At 40.7% G+C, this 21,152-nt stretch overlaps 1 protein-coding gene across 1 annotated transcript in view; it reads right to left on the reverse strand.

Moving 5' to 3' along the window:
* Window positions 1–1,102: 1,102 nt before the first annotated feature.
* Window positions 1,103–21,152, reverse strand: part of HSD17B4 (hydroxysteroid 17-beta dehydrogenase 4) — a 121,449-nt gene continuing 101,399 nt past the window's right edge. The window contains exons 23-24 of the mRNA XM_006263620.4: window positions 4,408–4,535; window positions 1,103–1,522 (exon numbers count right to left, since the gene is read on the reverse strand). Of these exons, the coding sequence (XP_006263682.1) occupies window positions 1,433–1,522; window positions 4,408–4,535 (218 nt within the window). The 3' untranslated portion in view covers window positions 1,103–1,432. The remainder of the gene's footprint in view (window positions 1,523–4,407; window positions 4,536–21,152) is intronic.

Here is a 21,152-nt window from a genome sequence, read left to right on the forward strand (position 1 = left end):
ACAACAGAAGGAATAATGCCGCAAGCCTTTTAGAACAGGAGTGTCCTTTTAGAACAGTAGTGTAGGACCAGCCTGGGGATGACCCAGCAGGCCAGACTGGGACCATGGATGCCCCCCACCCATGCTGGATCCAGCACTGACAGCACCCGCTCCAACTAGTCCAGGATACATGCGCATGATGCCCACTCCAGTCAGTCCAAAGCGAGTGCTACACATGGCACCTGCTCCAGGGCCCGCACTGCATATGGCACTTGCCCTGGACCAGCTAGAATGCACGTCAAGGCCACTGGATCCAATATGCAGGGGGGTCCCAGACTGGCTCTCTGCATGGGTCCTGGAGTGAATACCGCAGGCTGCACATATCCAGGACCTGCACACGAGGCCAGTCTGGCACGTGCCATGTTTGGGTCAACTCAGATCCAGAGCCAGCACCAGGGGCTGGATGGTGTGGCTCTACAGGCCACATCTTTTGACACTCCTCCTTCAGAACATTAAAAGTGCCATACTGGCTTGCACCAATACTCCATCTGGTCCAGTGCCTTGTCTCTGACAGTGACAAATAGATGTTTTAAGAGGGAGAGAGTATGAACAGAGTATACGTGTAGTGATCCATTCCCTGTCCTGTCCACCCCGGGATCAACCAACAGCTTTTTCCCAACATGCTTTATTACAGCATGTCATTTCCTTAGACAGAAGTACAAAGCTTTCAAAAATGCATTGCAAGAAACATCTAATTAATATAAGGGGCTTACATAGAAACACTCAGTGAATTTTCATTTAATTGGTATAATATTAAAAGTAAATTTGTGTAAATGACAAACCATCTGAGTATAATGACACAGTACCAAAATCCAAGAACCTTCTCATCTACATAGAAAAAAAATGCAGACCATTTTCTGGTGGACATAAAAAAAAATGCAGACTCAAAGTTAATGATTAAAGCCAATTTCTAGTTATCAGATGATTACAGGAGGCCACAAAGAGCCAGTGTACTAAATATAAAAAGTAAGGCCTTTCTTTTGATAGGCAGTGTGAGAGAGAAAGAGAGAGAGAGAGCGAGAGAACGACAGCAAGATTAAAGAAGACTCCAGACAAATGGAAGGAGGCACTAAAGTGTTTTCTTAATTTAATTTCTCTTCAGAATTAATATAGAAATATATATAAATTCTGTACGAACTACATCAGTTTTATTTAGATAAAGTTATATGACAGAAATATGATTCTTTACTTTTACTGAGGAACAGAAGATACTAGTTAGATTCATCATTTTTTGCCCCTGCAACAATCAAATCAACTTTTATATTAGCAGTAAAGTGAATCAGAACATAGTAAGAAATCTGCATAATGCTCCAGAAAGTTTCAAACTCTGTTTCTGAGATGACAGACATTTTTGCTCTTCTAAGGTGACTACTGTAGGAGGCCCTCAAACAATTCAGAGTTTGGCATAATCTTTGAGAATCATCTCCAGCTTCTGGCTCAGCATAATATTACCTTTCAGTTTGAGTTTACCAGAAAAGAATGCCTGCAGGACACAGAAGGAAAACAAAACAAAACAAAAAAAACACCACATGTAAGTGTTCGTCAACTGTTTGACCAATCTCAAAATGTCTGTTTTTGAAAGTACATCGAGATTTACTTTTATTCAAGTTTTAGTGAAAAAATCCTTACCAAGCAAAGTCAATTAGTTATACATAAAAGACATTTTAAGCCTCACCACATATGACAACTAGTATCACTAGCAGTAGCTTAGGTAGGGCAGGAAAGAAGGGCACCAGACCTGGGCACTGATTTAGAAAAGGAATCAGCAACATCCAACAGTGCTTTGCACCCATACTTTTTGGCACTCAGGGTTAGTTGCCTGTACTCCAACCCTATTCTCCTGCACTTGGCTAGCGTACAGAAAACTAGTGATTAGAGAAAGTGTGGGAAAGACAAAATGTTTGCTGAAGGAGGTGTGCAAGGATTTTGTTTTCTAAGATCTCTCAAGCGATCCGCTCTTAAAGGGCATTTATACATGTGCTCCAGGGGGAGGGGCACTTTATTTAGAGTGGCTCCGAGAGCTACTCTAATTAAAGTGCCCAGAGTGTCTTTGCATCAGCGTCCCTGTGCTTAAACGTGGTGGCGGAGGTGCTAACTAAAGTTCATTGAACAAGCTTTAAAGTGCCTCCACCACCATTTTTAAGCACAGGGATGTTGATACACAGGACGCTGGAGTCTGCTGCAGTGCGGTAATTATCATGCTGCAGCAGACTTGATCAATCAATTACAGCGCGTGGGAGAAGCCTTGCTGCTCATGTATAGGTGCCCAAAGTGTTCATTGCCAGAATTTAGCATAGACATGAAAGGCCCCACTATCATTCTGCCATGCCCCTCAGAATGCAAGGCATGCGGATGTATCACATTACTACTACAACTTCAGGGGACAGGAAAAAAAAAAAGCAGTGAATCCTACTCTGCTCCTAGTACAGGGGCAGGCAATTATTTTGAGTGGATGGCTGCTTACCAAGTTTTAGCAAGCTGTCAAGGGCTGCATGGGTAGCCTTGCCCCCTGGTCACCATCTTGTGACCAGAAGTCCCACCCTCTAACCCCTGACCTTTGCCACCTGAAGCACCTCCCCTTGCCCCCATAAGTACTTCTTTCAGCAAGGGGTTTTGCCATCTCGGAACCAGAAAAAGACCAAATTATATTCTAACAAGCAAACACCTACAACACTCATTAATTTGATTTTAAACAAATATTTTTGTCTTGATTTACATGGGTTTGTGTCATGTACATAGACGTGATTGAGCATGCAGGTATGTGTGTGAATATGTGGGGTGCGAGTGCGTATGGGGTCTGTGGGGCCTGCGTGTGGGGGAAGTGTGGCCGGGGTTTGTGTATGGCAGGGTGAGAGGGTTATGTGTGCATGTGTATGGTGGGGTGTGCTTGTGGGACTCGGCCTCTGAACACACACAGCCCCTGAGCCTGCCTGCATGCACACGCACGCCCACACTGTCCCCAAGCCTGCCTGCATACACACACACACACACACACACACACACTTTGTCCCCGAGCCTGCGCGCGCGCACACACTCTGTCCCCGCGCCTGCATACACAAACACTCCCCCTGACCCTGCATACACACTGTCCCCGAGTCTGTGCTTGCACATGCATATGCATACACACACACACACACACCCCTCCCCCCTGTAGCCACAGCCACTCCAGTGGGGCTGGAGCAGGGCGGGGGCAGGAAAGCAAGGAACTGGCTGGGGGTGGGCAGGGCTGAGTTGCCCAAGCCTGCTGAGAGCTCCCTCTGGGCCTTACTGCCCCTGGTTCCTATCAGCTTTGATAGGCAGATGGGGGTGAATAAATATTAATTTAGTAAAAACATTTAGGGGCCCTGTGGGCCAGAAAGAATGGCCTGGTGGGCTGGATGCGGCCCACGGGCCACGTTTTGCCTGCCTCTGTCCTAGTAAGTTCACCAATAAACTGAAGGCAACAGTTGTAGGGAATGTGGATAGAAGTCAAGGTTTCTTTAGGTAGAAATTAACAAAATATCAGTGGCTAACTGCAAATAATATACATGAACTGCAATCACTTTAATCTTTAAAACAGTAAGATATGCAAGTGAATGGTTTTGTTTGTTCAGGAGTTTGCTTGCTTTAAGCAAAAGGCGACAAACAATTTTTACTGTTGCTTATGCAGTTATATAGGTGTTGCATAAAACATGCAACAAATGATCAATTTTAGATTCCGAGTACTCAGCCTTAGTTTCTTTACCTAATACAGGAAGAACTAATTAAGATTTTGCATTTAACCAATTTCTAATCTATAATCTGAATAAAACTATATTAGAGGTATAACAGGCAGTTCTAATGATTTTAAATAACTCAAGAAGAACTGTTGAAGATAGTAAAATGAAGATTCCATTTTACACATCTCGATTCTTTCCATATGCAAACTGCCTAGCACTGGAGGGACTGTGTTCAGTATTAATACATCTGTGTTTGCTCATAAAAGAGATGCACAGTCCTAAAAAGAACAATAATATGTTCTTCTTCTTTACTATATTATTTATTATATTCATAACAGACAAAATATTAGTTTTGTGTGTCAGAGTATTAGCATATTCACCGAGTTTATACAAGTCATTCAGAATGGTATCTAAGAGATCTCTTTCACTTCTCTACAACTAGAAAAGGGAAATGATGTCGTGTCTTATACATATTGTGGTAACTGGGGGTCTATAATGGTGATCACTGTACACAGAGGAAGAACCCTCTACAGAAGCACAGGGCTTGTCACATTAACATCAAACAAGACCGTCTTTTCGCTCGGATTATCTGCAGATTAGAAACTGGATTACTGAGATGTTTCAGAGTGGAATAAATAAAGATATGTCAAGTAACATGGCAAAATGTTACCTTTTGTGGATTTAAATTGCCTTTGACCACCTCCATGAAGTCTTCATCAGAGAGAGTAAAGATGGTATCAGCAGAACCCTGTGCAGGGCCTTGATATACTGTTCCAGAACCATTTTTCAAGTCAATAGCTATGGAAAGAGAGTAAAATTAGGTGTGGGTTGTTTGTTTTTTTAAAAAGGCAAGAGAGCAAAGAGAGACATATTAGTAATCTATTACTACATCTACTCTACACATAGCTTTAAGTTGTCACCAATTCTGGAAATCTATACTTTTTTCTAAACAAAAAGGAAAAAAAAGATTCTAAAACTAAAATAAATTGATGTGTCTTATAATAAAACACCTTGGAAGGTGCGATCTAAACCTGGTGTCAAAAGACTGGCAGTTAAATGGGACTTTACTTTCAAATTGCACTTTGTCAATATGGGTGCTTACAGATGTGGAAAAAACAGCACTTTACTTTCAGCTTGGCATGCCCCTGCACCAAGCACAGTGCATGCCCAAAAGAAGCATCCAGGGCTGTCCCTATTCCCGGGGGGGGGGGGGGGGGGGGAGGGTGTTAGGAGCAAATAGGGACGACCATCCCAGGCCCCGCGGAGTCAGGCAGAGCAGCTGGAGCAACTCTGTGCCACCACTGCCAGCTTCGCATCCCGCCGTTCGCCAGCACCTCCCCCTGGTGCTTCCTTCTTCACATCCAGGGTGCGTGGTTTTGGGGCAGGGCCCCGCACAGGCTGACTTGCCCCAGGTCCTGCACTCTGCTCAGGTAGTCTCTGGAGGCATCACATTAATTTGACCCAGCTCTCCCAATGTCTGTATAGATCAAGTGCTTTAGTGGGGCCTGACTGAATCAGCTAAAAGTACCAAAAAGCCCTGCTGAAGCACCTGATCTATACAGAGGCTGGGGAGTGCGATCAAACTAACACACTTCTTCCTCTGGTAAAGTGCTGAGTTGTTGGTTTGGTTTGGTTTGGTTTTTGGGGGGGAGGGGTTACATCCATCATCAGTTTTAATTATTAACTTCTCACCAGACTTCTTAAGGGAAGAAAAAGGTGTAAAGCGGGGGACCTGAAAGATGCATTGCCTGATGACCACATGTATAAATTCCAACTACAAAGCTACTGGGGCAACCGAGGGGAGTTAAGTAACTAAATATTTTTTTAAATCCTGTACTCAAGTGTTTTTAATGAATTATTGCAACATTAATCATAAAAAGCTACATAATTGTGCTATTCCTTTTCATCATTTACACTACCTGACATGCCAAACAAATCTACCTAGCATGAAATGGTAGTTTTGAGGGCAATAAATTATCCTCAAGGTAGCAATCGAATTGTATGGTTTGACAAGCTGTTCAGATTTTTGCAGAACCCTGTATTCTCCACTTGGTTAAAAAGCAGACCCCAGATTGTGTATTTCTACACATGGCTGCCTCCATAAGAATCTACAGTTTGCATGAGTTTATCCAGGCCAAAATGCAAAACTGTCATCCAGCAAAATTAAACGCTATGGACATGTGCATTACAATAAATTTATCTGCTACAAAATAGCCTCTCATGAGAGCTTTTTGTCTTAGCCATATGCACACATGGTACGTGCGATCCCATGATATCATTTGCAATTATGCTGACAGTATAGTTAGCACTGGAAATGATTAATAGATTTTTGGAAGGAAGAGTGAACATAAAGGGACAAGATTAAACTGCTCTATGCCAGGACAGCAAAACATCTGCTTAAGCAAGGGAAGACAGCTCAAGATTAAGCAAAATCACCTGTCTCTTGGGGAAAAACAAAGTTACAGCTTTGAGAAAGTTTCCGATACAAGCCTCAAGTTGATGACAAGCGTGGAATCTTCAAAAGCTTAACAGAAATATGGATGGATAGGGATCTGGCAGACGCATCACTTCCAACTATATTACCCTTATTGCTATCAGGATTCAAAGAAACTACTCTGAAACCACTTGCCACTCAGGCTAGGGAAAGACATTCAAAAAGCGCAGGCCTAAATTGATTCAATCTTTGCAGGTTACTCTCTGCCCCGGCTGCATTCTCGTTGGGGTTTTTTTTTTTTTTTTTTTTTTTTTTTTTTTTTGGGGGGAGGAGGGAATTAACTCTCTCCCTGCCCCCTTAGACTTAATGGGGCCATTCTGGGACAGCTGTGGTTCCTGCCTGCAAAGCATGGAAGGGAAGTGGGAAATAAACCCTCTCCTGGGGAGTCTGACAAAAGCTGCTGCCCTTCCCCATCCCCTCACTACTCCAGCGGCAGGACATGGCCTGACGCCAACCTAGCATGGCCCCATTAAGGTGAATGGGACAGGGACAGGATTAATTCCTCTCTTTATCCCTTCTATCCCCAGAGACCACAGCCAGGGTCTGCCAGCCCCAGCCACCCCCTCCTCTCCAGCAGAAGTGCAGGCCCCGGCTGTGGGGGAAGGGGAAGGAGGGAAGATTTAACCCTCTCCCTGCCCACTTTGCCTTAACGGGGCGAGGCCAGCTGGTGTCTCACCATGTCCCTGCCCCTTCTTAGGTTAAAGCACAGAGGGGCAGGGGCAGGGCCAGCCCTGCTCCGCTAGAGGAGAGAGCCCAGCCCAGAGAGCATGCTGGGATGCTGAGGGACTGTGATTAAACTTAGATCAGGAAGGGGTCTGGGACAGACACTGCATAAACCAGTTTGACCCAAATCAGTTAAGTCTGATACTACATTGAACCAGGTTTACCTTAAACCAGTTTCAAAATGCCTAAAACTGGTTTATGTGCGCTGACCTTCTGCAGTTACAGGTTTAAACCAGTTTCTGATCACTTAAACCAGTGCACATGTAATGTCTGTCCCTAGCCTCAAAAAGCAAGGTTTTTGGTTGTTGTTTTTTTTAAACATGGCACAACCAACTTCCTTAATATCCTGAACACTGACCACCTCTTCAAGAAAGTTATACTTGTAACCATGGTTGTCACCAATTTGTACACCAACATCCCACACCATGAAAAGCACAGCTGCCACCCTAAATACTTGGATTATACTTAGATTTGCCACAGCACGTTGCACAAATTGTCTACTTCATCTTAACCCACAACTTAATTTTCAACAATCATCATTTTCTTCAAACCACGGGAACAGCTGTAGGTAAAATAAAGTAAGAACTGCCTCTCAATAGGTCAACCTCTTCATAAGCCACCTGATATAAGTAATTTTTAGAAAACTGCACTATCAAACCTATACTCTACTTGCATTTCAAAGCTGATATTTTCCTCACTTGCACTGAACTCCTGGACTCACTTACTGGACTTCCACCATAGGTTTAACAACTATCACCCCTCAATCAAATTGTCCCTAGAATATTCCTATTAACATTTTGGGTATGATGATCCAAACCTAGGATGGCATCCCACAAACCATTATATGCACACACAAAAAAAGCTACAGACCACTATACTTGCATCCACAAAACCAACAATCATCCTAAGCACACTCAAAAAAAGCTGTAATCTATTGTCAGGCCCACATACTACCACTTCTGCTCAGCAGCGAATCCTAACAATATCCATCTTGAAATCTGCCTTCATACAAGGACAGTACAGCTGAGATATAGATCATGTCTTTGAAAAAGTCACCCAAATAACTTGCATTAAATCAGGTACAACACAAAAAGAACCCCCCTGCAGCCCCTACCCTCACCTGCATGACCTCCCATGCTCCACTTCTGGCTTTCAAACTCCCTACCCTAACCCAACTTATCAAAAAGCAAACTCTCTGCTCTTCAAGAGACATCAAATGTGACACAGTCTTGCCTTAACAATAGGTGTAAAATGTCAGCAAATCTACACTGCTATAAGAATCACCACCCCCCAACAGTGAACCAACCTGTCATAACCCATAGATCTTACTCATTCCTATCCCAAAAACCATAGTATAATCTCATCCACTGTACCAAATGCCCTCATAGAAACTGTGTGGGTGAAACTATTCTAAATTATTCATCAGAATGAATGATCACAGAAAAAGATGCAAGACAGACACACCAACACATGCAGCAGAATGCTTTTTCATACACATCCACTCCATTTTGAGCTCAGTTTCCTTATGCTCAAGGGAAATTTAAAAAATACCTTCAAAAGGTGAGCCTGGGTACAAAAATTTACACACTAAGAACCAAGGACTGAACATGGATATTAACTTCAGGACACAGATCTGGAGCCAGGTAGATTCTAGTTTCTTTACACTGAAGGCAACAGCAATCCTCCTCCTCCTTGAAAGGTCATGATCTTCTGCTAAACAAGCTGTCCTTTCCTCTGTGATTTGTTCATCCACTGCCCCCGGGAATTTCTCTCTTCTCCAATTTCACAGCCCCATAAACTCTTTTTAATTTTTCACTGTACCTACTATTTCCACAGACTTGAAGGTGAAACAACTGCACCCAAAGCTTGTCTAAGTGTATCTCAACCATGTAGTTGGTCTAATAAAAGATAATCACTCAAAAAGACTTGCCTCTTGCATATTTCCTGAACCATCATAGCTACGTCACTCCAACACCACCAAAGAAATTCACAGTAATTCTCTTATTCAGCAATTATAATAAATAAAGCACTAACTGCATAATATTTAAGATTTGCTGGATACTACAAAAGTTGCAAAAGAAACTTAATTTTTTTAAATAAATGAGGTCTAGAGATTTTTTTTTAGCATTAAGATTTCTGTTTTCTTTTCATGAGAAGTCAGACAGTGTGCTTGGAACTTGTGTTTTCAATTTTTGCCCACTCTATACAATACAGCTTTTTTGCCTGATTTAAAAAGAATAATCTTAAACCTTTGCCAAATACCTTTCTCTTCCTTAGAGACTCAGCAATTCCTCTCATTGTGCTGTATTTCAAAGTCCTATTTCTGCATATAAAATGTCCTGCCAAAATAATCTACTACAAGGCTACAAACTGTCAGGTATTGTGCCACTTGTTTAGAAGAATATTATGACAGGACATGCATTGCCAATTCATTTTTCACATTTTGAAAATTCCCAGCCATTCTTTTTGCTCTCTCCTCCGGCTTTTCCACTCCCTGCGTGTACAAACAAAATCACTCGGATGATGTTTCTGTAAGGACATGACATCTCTGATTACAGAGTCCCTGCACTTCCACCAGTGTTAAGACTGTTAGACAGCTCTCTTTATTGGACAGATTATAAATTCCCTAGCATTTTGGAAACTGCTTTCTGTGTCAACTGTCTTGCATGCTCTTACTCCCCATAGATTTTTTTTTCCTGAAAGCTTCAGTTAAATTGGACCAACTATGTTAAAATAAAACAAAGCAAAGCAAACCAAAACCTATCATTTTCTTGCCACTGTTCTAAAATTTGCTTACCCTCCTAAAACTCAGAGTCGGCTTGTCCTAAAAGTATCAATTTTGTTGCATGTTAATGTCCAGTGAGAACTCAGCATATGGAGAAACATACATACCTAGTGACTTCAAAAAGGGAGGGGGAGCTGCTTCACAGTAGCAGCTGTTATGCTATAATTGTTTGGTGTGCGTGACCCTTTAGCAGTATAACTGAGCTAAACTGCCCCAACACTGACCCGAGATAAAGCTGGTTTTGCTACACTTGTGCGACTACACAAAACAGTGACCCTGCACCAGCTGCTTAGTGTTCCTGAGCAGATGCTCCCCGCATCCACTTCCAAGCTGCTACAAGCATATGCTTGTCCACATCCCCACTTGAAGTATAGAGTTTTAATAGTTATTCTTGTATGTTACGACTTCAGTCTGGTATGGGCCACCAACTCTGCAGGGAAATTTAAAAAAAGATAGGGATGAAGGAGAAGCCCCATACTTCACAAATGAAAAAGAAATCATATGGTCGACTTGGAGCATTGTTGTAGCTTTGATGGACCAGGAAATATATAAGGGACAAGGGAGATTTTTTTGTGATACCTTCTACTGAGTCAAGTATATAGTAGGAAGAACTGTTAGACAAGCGCTTGGGATCAAGCACCCCTCCCAACTATACAGTGGTCCAATACAAGATAGCACAAAAAACCCTTGCCTTGGAGAGGGAGGAAAGCTATGGAATGCCTCGAGCATCACAACAAGCTTATTTTCCTAAAATGTCCAAGGCTGGGACAGAATTTAGAGATAAACCGGTTTAAGAAATCAGAAACTGGTTTAAACCTGTAACAGGAGAGAAGCTCAGTGCACATAAACCAGATACAAAATGGCTGAAACTGGTTTAAGATAATCCTGGTTGAATGTAGTATCAGACTTAACTGATGTGGGTCAAACCAAATCATGAAACTTCTGTCCCAGACCCCTTCCTGGTTCAAGTTAAATCACAGTCCCCCAGCTTCCCACCACACTTTCCTGGGCTGTGCTGTCTGCTCCAGAGAGCAGGGCTGGCCTCACCTGTCTGCTCCCCAGCTGGAGCAGTGAGGGTTGGCTGACAAGGGGGGCAGGGGGGGCAGGGACGGGACAAGCACCTCTAGTCTACAGGGGTGGGGGACTGCCCCCCCCCCAACAAACCCTGGCTGGAGTCTGGGGCAAGGGAGGGGTGTTAAATATCCCTTCCCCTGCTCAAACTTACTGCTGGCTGCAACTGTGAACTACAAATCCCAGAGGCACCTAGAAGCAGGAAGAGGAAGTGATGAACAACCCTGCTGAGTCCTGCTGCTGTGATTCTGGCCTGCAAATCCCAGAGACCTCAGGGGCAGCAGAAAGAGGACGTAAACACACAGCCAGAGAGCTGTGCTCAAGCAGCCCCAGCTTCTGGCCTAAGCGACTGCAAGCACATGGCTGCATTTTCTGAATCAAAGCTAAATGTCTGTTCATTTCCATTTCAATTTAATCTGTACATTTTAGGTTAACCTGCAAAGACTGAATCGATTCAGCCTCAGGCTTTTTGACTGGTTGTTCTTAGCGCAGATAACAGGCACAAAACTTAACAGAGGTGTACCCGCAGCATCACCCAGGAAGCTGGGGTTCTGTTCACTTTAAAGGAGAGTAACAGAGTGGCTCAGAATATCAACTGTAGGCTTATTATTCTCAGTCATTCCTAGATCTGTATACAAGAGGGTAAAAAAAAAAAAAAATACACTTTGATCTAAAACATGATAATATAAATAGGACGGGTTAAAAATATTTCGTTAAAAAACAAGTTTCATCACCATGTTAACAAACATCTAATCAGCAAAACAGATTGAATCTGACTCCTATATTTTTGTTTGGTTTTTGTATTTACCTCAGACTGGACAACACTTAGCTAGAAGCTAGATTAAACTAGCTTTGCTTTATGTCTGGTCTCTAATAAGCTTCATGTTCAGTTTTTCATGAAATAATGCCATATTCGAACGAAGCATTTGGGTTACAAAGCTAGCAACAGCATGTTCATTGAAGAACTCCTATCAGCAGTAAAAACGTCAGAAACATATTGGGAGTTGTAGAAACTTCCCTTTCACCTTTCCTGTTCTCAGCTATAAGCTATGTAAAATCCTTTTTTATCTATAACCTCTTTTGTAAAGTTAAAGGATCATAAGTAAGCTTTTTAAACTACTGCTTCCATAGGCTAAGCAGGTGGAGCATATAAAATTCCAGTAAGTCATGAAATGTGAATTGCATAGTGGTTAAAAAGCTCCTCAGGTTATGTCAACACAGCTTAGCTGTCATGTGTTCTTAAATGCGTCTCTACTTATGCCCCAGAGACTTTATGAAATCTGCCAAAAGAGCCTGACTGATGGAACCTGTAAGTAACATGAGCAGCACTGATCTATATTTAAAGCCACAAACAAAAACACCAGTACATTCATTCACTTCTGACGTAGGAAGAGTAAATTATTGCAGACTGCTTGCGGCTTTGTATTTGGTTGAAACAAAGCTGAAACCCCATGAGTAGCCTATACACACTAGCCAAGATATTTATAAGCCTTTCTTTATACCTAAGACTGAATAAACTAACAGCCTGATTGCCCCCCATGTACTTAACATGCTTAAGTTTTGTCATCAGGAGGAGGTGGCATGCGGTAAGAGTTAGGACAGTGTTGGAACTTGGACAATAAGTCACCAGATTTTCCAGTCTTTAATTTTTCATGTAATATTCTATTAGCTTTATTGTTCAAACCCTTCATCCTCCTGCTCCACCCAACCCATCTAGTTTGTCATCTTTTGTCAGTTAGCAACTAAACCTGACTTGTAAGCTCCTATACACCTTGAAAAGCCCGGTGCAGTCATAGCACTGTGAGAAGCTATATTCAACCTCAACTCCATCTCAAAGTTTTGCTTAAAAATTGAAAAAGGAACAGCACCTGTACTTTATCATTATATCTACTTGTATTTCCCAAAATACAGAAAAAAACACTTTCAACCTTTCTAGTATCTTAAAATGCAAGGCAGCTGCCAGACGTTTGCAAAAGCAGACAAATTCTCAGTAGCTACACAAGAATGTGCTCTGCACATAAAGCTCCGCACTTTTTTCCCTCTGCACAAAAACCTGAAGCATCATGACATCATATGCACTTCTCAAACTTTTTATGTCTTCAACACTTCAGAAAGCAAATGAGGTGAGATACTTTCATGAGACACAGAGACATACTGAAGATGCTAGAGAAGGTGTTGTTAAGCCTTCATTTGGAATAGGATATATAATTATGGTTACCCATGTTCAAGGAAAATTAATTCAAGCTGGAACGGTTGCAGAGGAGAGTTAACAAGAACGATTCAGGAAATGAGAACCTATATTATGAGGGATACTAAGATGTTGACCCTGTCAGCCTAGCAAAATGCAGGCTGAGAAGACGTATGTTGGCTGCCCTGGTACCCTGTTGTGTCAGGGTTAATGTTAGTTTTACTAAGAGGTTAGATTATGGAATTGTATAGGATGGTTTGGATAGGAATGATCCTACCTCAGGCAGGGGATTGGACTAGATGACCTATGAAAGTCTCTTCTAGCCCTACTTCTTTATGATTTCTATGAGATAGGATAACACTATAAATACATCCAGGGTAAATATTAGGGAAAGAGAAGCACTGTCATTATTTAAGCTGAATAACAAGAACAAAATGGGTACAGACTGGCAAAGAATGGAGTTTAATCTGAAGGAGGCATCTAACCAGAGAAGTGAAATTCTGTAACAGGCTTCCAACAGGAGTGATGAGTACAAGCCTTCCAACCAGCTCCAAGATAGAGCTTGATCAATTTATAAGGATTATCCAACATAGTTGTCTGCAACACCAGACTGGATTCAATGACTGAGAAGGTTTTTCCAGCTTTGTGGGTCCCTATAGGTATGGGCCTGTAAGTATATGTACAGTGCTGTTGTGCTTTAAGGTTTTCAACAAGCTAGCTCAGCTACTGTTAGAAGAGTAGTTGTGTTAGTATGAAATTCAGCACAGGTCACATAGTTTAACTAAGAAGCTGAACTAGCTCGTGCTGAGCTCAGTGCTATCACAGATATTAAAAGAGTTACCTAGAGTTAGCTTAGGTTGGTATACCGCACTGCAGCAACTACAGTGTAGACAAACCCTTACTTTCTAATGTAGCCTTTGTGGTCTACACGCTAAAAATCAACATATTGTGAAGTAAAATCTCTCACAAAATTTTTTTTAAAGTTTGAAATATGGGACATATTCATGCAGAAGTGCAGCCCTTGCCGGGCCATGCAGCAGTGTCAGCACTGATGATTTGCTAGGCAGGAGTATCCCTGTACTCTATGTCTGGGAAGGAATCCAGCCCAAGCCAGAGATGAGCTGCACCTTAGAGTAAGTGTGTGTGTGTGGGGGGGGGGGGGGGGGGGGGGTTAGGGTTAGGGGGGGAGGGGCACCTGACTCAAGGCCAGAGTCAGAGCCACAGCAGCCTCCTGCCTCCTCCATTTCATATGCAAATCTAAGATAAGGCATTTTTCCCCCATGCTGACTGGCGGGAATAAACCCCTTGCCTTATATTTGAGTAAATACAGTATAGGGACTTTGATTTTAAGATATTCTTGATTCCTGAATCAATTCCATATCAATTAGCTGGGAGAAAGAGAAGAGTCTAGACATTGCCTAATTACTACAATGTATGGATTGTTTTCTCCATACAAGATGCTCTCAATACTAAGCAACAACCCTATCAAAGCTATCCTGCATGTATATCAGTCAAGGAGCTCTCTCCCAGGACCAATGGTGACATCCCAGCTAAAAATTAAAATTTTGTTTAAAAAAAAAAAAATGTACTGAAGGCTAAAATACTATATTATCCAACCATTTAAAATGAACCGACTTGGTTTTCTGAAACAATTTTGCCACTGCTAGTAAAATACAGTTTTACTGCAGGTCCTGAAGATTTTGAAAAAAAATCTGCTCATCAATAGCACAGAACATCTTCAGCATTGTTCTCTTGCAACCGCTCCATTTTTCTGAGGAATGTAACAGAGTAAAAGTGGTTTCTAACACAGATTTTAAAAAAATCTCTTCAGAAACATGGGAAAAAGCCAACAGATGTGCACAAGTGCTTCTGGATATAATTCTGGGGATCCATATCTACAAGCTAATAAAGCTGAATAGTAATTCCTGTTCTCTTTAGACATAGCAGTTGCAACAAAATGGAATGACCTTTATGAAGGTAAATATTTTATAAGTATTAAAATCAAAGTCAGTTACTGAGTTTAATTTTTTTTAAAAAACATTTAAAGAAACAGTTACGCAGGGAGTGAGCCTAACTTGCCCTGACGCATTAGCAATTTGGTTCCAACGAAGGAATAAATCCAGTATTTCTTGGTTTGCACATTTTACATTTCATCCAGTTATAAGGAAAATATGTTCCTTTACCCAAATTTTCAAAATATCCACATGCACTAGCATTATTTAAAAAAAAATAAAAGTAACCTCTTCATTATAAGTTGAGCACAACAGTATAAAAAAAGCATTAAGGGAAACAAAGATGTTAGCTTAACTTTTCTGCTAGATTTGATTTTTTTCCCCCTTTTACTTGCCCTGAATGCATGTTAAAGTACATAAGCAGTCCAGCTACCCTACTTCCAATATGATATAGAACAGTTGCTCATGGTCATAGCTCAATACTGTTAAGATCAAGACTACAACCTGTTTCTTCATATCCCTCATAGAAACTATCCTTTTTCTCCCAATAGTATGGAATCAGGTCTCCATTAAAAAACCCATAATTATTTAATAACATTATAAATAAATTAAGATCATTTAGATAATTTAGTAACTACTAATTAAGCAAATGACAACTCCTTAGTTTTCATTCTTTTTTTTACTACAGAAAAATAATAAAGCAATGCTTCCGTTGCAAAGAAATCTGAGAGACTACAACAACAGATCAAATGTTTGTAACATTGTAGAGTCATACCTAACAGTGCTAACACTGCAGGGCATGCTTCAACACCCTTGAAAGGATCTCAAAGTACCCGAGGCTATGTCATGTCACCCCAGCTGAGAATCACTGTTCTAGAGTGAGCTTCTTAACTTAGAGATACAGGTTAGCACTACTTCAGTGAATGAGCAACACAGACAGCCAAAAAAAAAGTATTGCAAGAGAACAGGAATGTATTTATTTATTAAAACTGATAATCTATTCCTAGGGAAATGGATGTTTTCCTGCGGAGCAATACAACTAAGCTTCCCTGATCTAAAATGATTTAAAAATTATAGAGAGAAGACAAAAAGTGGTAAGCTGGTTAAATAAAACTTAGAACCTGCAGTAACCCGAAGCAATCCATCAGGGCTCTGCATCTGAACCGGAACTGTAAAATACTTATGTAAATTAAATAAACTCTCCTTATCGCTTTTGTGCATATGTTTTCATACTTGGAACTAGAGTAGATGATGCATTTGTTCTCATGCAAGTCTGGCTGGAGCTTTAATGAGGTTTCTCACCTGCACTGAAAAAGTTTAAACATCATTTCTTAAAGGAGCTTTGAGGGTATTTTTCTCTGAAGTCCGAAAATGGGAAAGGCCTCCTAAGATAAGTAAAAAAGATACTTGTTCATGCATAGTGCAAGTAGGAATGAATTTAAAGACATTTGGGGCTTCCTCTAACTGCACTCATTTTAGAAGGCAAGAACTAGTAGTACTTAGACTCTTTTCCCTTTCCTCCAGGAATGAGAGCAAGGGCAGTAGGAGGAGTTCCTCTTTACACCACTGCCTGAGAAAATAAAGGTGCTCAAGCAGCAGGTGTTCAAAAGAAGTAAGGAAAGCACAACATTTCCTTCAGCAGCAAGAGTCCTGGAGATGAGCCAAGCACAGTTTTACCTTTTCTTCCACCACAGGCCTGTTTGATGGGTGTTGATTGTTCTTCCCATGGGTACAGGTTTAGAGCCCAATACAATACAAAAAGCATTTAACCTCCTTGACGGCTATTATTTTAGGCCATCAGCAAGCTCTGGAGCACTGACACTTAGTTCACATTTTCAGTTTTTCCTTTGCAACCATGAAAGTAAAATAATATATAAATCTTAGTAAAGGAAGTTCAGATCCTGATATAATCATGACTCCAGAAGCTGGAATCCCATGCCTCTACCTTATTCTGCACTGAGATGGGGTTGTAAGGTAACTTGTGTTGAATGTACCATCATAAGAATTTCTGAACTAAAAAGAAGGAATCATCAGGATCAAGTTATCCCCGTCACCCAAATCTTCTCTCCTGCGCCTTCTCATGGGCAAAAACGAGGCATGGGTGGTCAGGGTTCAGCACAGGACTCACGAATAGGCTTGACAAAAGTCAAGAACTGGAATATGGAAAATCAGGAGCTAGGGACTCAGAACCAGCAGGAACCAGACAAGGAATGGAGTTAGGGAGGCAGACTGGGAACTAAGAACTGGACTACGTACAAAGTAAAAAGAGCAGAGGACACCAGCGCTCCCTCTATACGTTACACTTAAGGCATGATTAACCAGGTAATCATGCATTAATTAAGTTGTGACCCAGCTACACGTTCAACCAATACATGGCATAAGCTACAAAAGTTATTCCATCAAAAATGTGTAATAACTTTGTAGCTTGATTTAATCATGCCAGTAACAATGTGTGGCCAGGTGCTCCCCTGTGACTGGAAGCCCCATCAACTGAACCAGTCTCTCTCAGGCAATCTGGGCCAGCTGGAGGCTTATCAGTCTTCCAGCTGCCCTGGCTCTTTAAGACAACTTTAAAAGCTTTCTACAAAAAAACAAACGGGTACCAGAGATGTGTCTGCATACAGTAGGTTTGGCCAGCCAAGGCAGAGATGCACACACAAAAATTATTCTATAATGTATTTGTCCTTGCTTAGACGGAAAGATGATCAAACCTTCCCAGATCAGGGTGTCTACTGTAGATCAGTCATAAATTGCTTCCTAAAGCTGTAACTTTTTCTTAGTCTGTTATACCTTTCAGTCTGCCACACTTCCTCCTTCAGGCCATTCAAAATGCTGTAGTAAATGTACTTTGTCCCCTCTTTCATTTATGTATCACTGTGCCTCAAACTTTTTCAATTACTTCCCTTAATTTCCTCAATTAAAAAAAAATAATCTTCTCTTCTTTGCCTTCTAAGCTCTCTAGCCTATTTCTCTGTTCCTTCATTCACTCTTCCTGTTTAATTCCAACTAATGGTAAATGGTACTATTAACTACATCTTCAGTGCCCTGCTTTCCCACTGTAGCTATGCTTGGGTCTTTCACTAACCTGCATCCTTCTTGAAGTCTCTCCTTAAAATACACTTTTCTCCAAGAAACCAATAATAGATTTGGGTCATGCACGTACATACACGCACACACAAAGATGTAGAAAAACTTCATCCTTAAAATGTGCAGCTATTAATAGTAAGGTGGACTGGACTTTCATTGTTACACTTCAGTCTACTGGTGATATTAATTATGGTTCACTGGGAAAAAGAATGAATTTCATGTTTGGTTTCAAAAGAAATAGCTGTTATTGTTTCCAGATATATTTAAAAATTCAAAATAGAAAAAGCAAGATTTAAAACCGGACTTGGTTAAAAAGGGTGTTGATGTTACCATATATTACTCTAATATAAAACAGAAAGATTCAATGGAGACGCATACATGCTGACAGATTTTGACAAGTTCTTTTTAACTATCATAGAAAATTAGGGTGGAAGGGACTTCGGTAGATCATCTAGTGCAACCCCCTGCTCAAAGCAGGACCATCCCCAACTAGATCATCCCAGACAACACTTTGTCTACCCGGCTCTTAAAAACCTCCAAGGATGGAAATTCCACAACCTGGGTGACCTCTTCCAGTGCTCAGATAAAGAACAGAATAATTGCAATATGCAAGAATTTTTTAGTTGAAATGTTCTAGTTGAAATGTTTCTGTATTTATGTAAAGTTTTTCTTTACCTTCAAGTGATTAGTTAAGCCCTATTTATTCAGTCAGTAGCTTTTCTTATTTTGCTCCCCACCCCCTGTGAACAATTCTAATGTCTTCCCCCAACTGCTGTTGTGAATTATTCATATGACTAATCATGTCTTATTTTAGTCAGTTCCATCCATGTGGGAATACTTAATGTTTATGCACATGTATTTTAATATAACCTTATTTTTTTAATAGGAAAAAAAAACATGGGAAGAAAGCAAGACAAACTATTCCATATAGCTTTGATTTTGTTATACATATTGAATTAACATCAAAAAGTAAAAGGTTAATGCTAGTTATATTGACCAGTATTTCTAGAGCCCCCATTGTCTGCATTAAAACAAACCAACAAACCAAAAATCAATTCCAGTCCATATGTTCCATCCACTTAAGAAAAAATGGTACCCAAGCAAAAATGTTGACTAAAATTAAATAGATTATAAACCACTGAAAAATCTTTAGGATGCTTGAAGGTTCAGGAAAAATATAACTGGTGACTGTATTAAAATATCAGATTAGTGGTTAAAGTAATGCTTTTTTTTCATTTTTCTCTTTAATATGAAGCTCAAGGATATTAGCTAGAGATGCTAGAGCTGTAGTCATCAAACAGGACAATAACAAGAAGTGGGGCCCAGATTGTAGTGCTGTCAACTGCTGCAGACTGTACAACAGTGCAGAAGTTCTGCAGAAGTGACAAGTCAAAAGATTAAAAGATAAGGCAGCACAGCTGGATAACTAGCTTCATACTAGGAAGAGTTGTGGATTTGGCAAGAGAAGCCTAAAAGGAGATCTATAGATATTAAATCAGGAGCAAAATATCTTCACTATTAACTAACAGTTTATGAAAGAAGTGGCAGCATGTGTCCATGAAAATATGCTAGGAGTTTGAAAAAGCATGTGTGCTTAACCATGAGAATCAAGCTCCAAAGTTAAAATTTAGTTTTTTCACACTCCTATCCCTTGAAGATTCTAGGAAGCACAGATACAATAGCCTTTTATTTTTGATACAATAGAAGAAGGGGTCACTTTAAGGAGCCAAAATGTTGTTTTTTTTTTTAATATTGTCAGAAAATGTCAGAATTGAGACTACCTAAGCAATTACAAGTTTGGTTCCTTGCATTATAATGGTTGAATTTATCATCATGAGGACTCTGTCAGATGAGAGCTGAGTTCATTTCCTATAATTACCAGTCCAGTGCTTTAATCACAAAAAAAGCCCTAACCTAATCATAACCCCACCCTTCTTCCCCTGGAAACCAACCTCTGCTTCCTTCTGTCACCATGCAAATGGATTAGCATCCTGCAGAATGAGCATCTGACCACATGTTTGATAATATCTATCATAACGCACATGTACAAGCAAGCGGAATTAAATCTCACTGAGATTATAGAGGTTTTGAGTTCTTAATTTTGCCATCTTAATCCACTTTTTTTTTTTTTAACATGATATATTATTAAAATAAACTGGCCACGGAAAAGCCATGATACAGAAATATAACTGCATGGAACATGAGCGCGATGGTACTTCTGAATCTTTAGGTGCTGGTATACATGCTGGCAACTGAGTTAAAGTAACAATTTGTGGCTGATGGGCTACTATCCAGCATGAGGCACTGCAGAGAAAGGTAACATTTTGCCAGCAATTTACACAATTTCAGTGCTGTCTTGCACACAAATATCTGGAACCAGCATTACTGGGCTCTGTTCCTGGCATAGGAAGGATCTGAGGTTTAATGATTAACTATGCCATAACCATGAGCCTAGAACTCGAGCATTCATTGTGAAAAACAATGTGGCTGTGGACAAGCTTCAGGAGCATCATATCAGGGACCAGAATTATAGTCTTACCTAAAATGATTTTGTTCAGCCCTCTCAGTTACCACATTTTGGGGAAATGCTGCCTCAGCCTCCAGAAACAGGATTTAACAGAATTAATAACACTGGTAGCGGAAGGACCCAGACTGGCATTTGTGGTCCCAAGGCTGCCAATATAGCATTTTCACCCTTAGAAAAAAAGGGCCCGGGAACTGCTGCTCCTGCACTCCCTATGCCTCCCCAGAATTCAAAACCCAAGGTTCCACAAGCACCATCAGTACACTCATTAAAAACTCAGACTGTAGCAGCAAACCCTTTATAAACTCTACCAAGAAAGTAGCAAGTCTTAGTCGTTCAGACAAAGTTAGGTGGATTTTCATGCAGATCACAAAAGCCATGTTTTTATCACCAAGATATCCTCTTTATCAAAATTCAAGTTTCTACTGTAATCCATGGAGGCATGAAGTGGTTTAAAAATAGGTGGGTAAGGTTTAACATTTAGCAAAACTACTTATTGGCCACATTGACACATGCAGTTAATGCGACTGAATCTGTTCCAGCTCAATTTGAGCTGGACTAAACTAATCCCAATGTCACCATCTATACGTG

Source organism: Alligator mississippiensis, chromosome 3 (genome assembly GCF_030867095.1).
Source record: "Alligator mississippiensis isolate rAllMis1 chromosome 3, rAllMis1, whole genome shotgun sequence".
NCBI classification, from domain to species: Eukaryota; Metazoa; Chordata; order Crocodylia; family Alligatoridae; genus Alligator; species Alligator mississippiensis.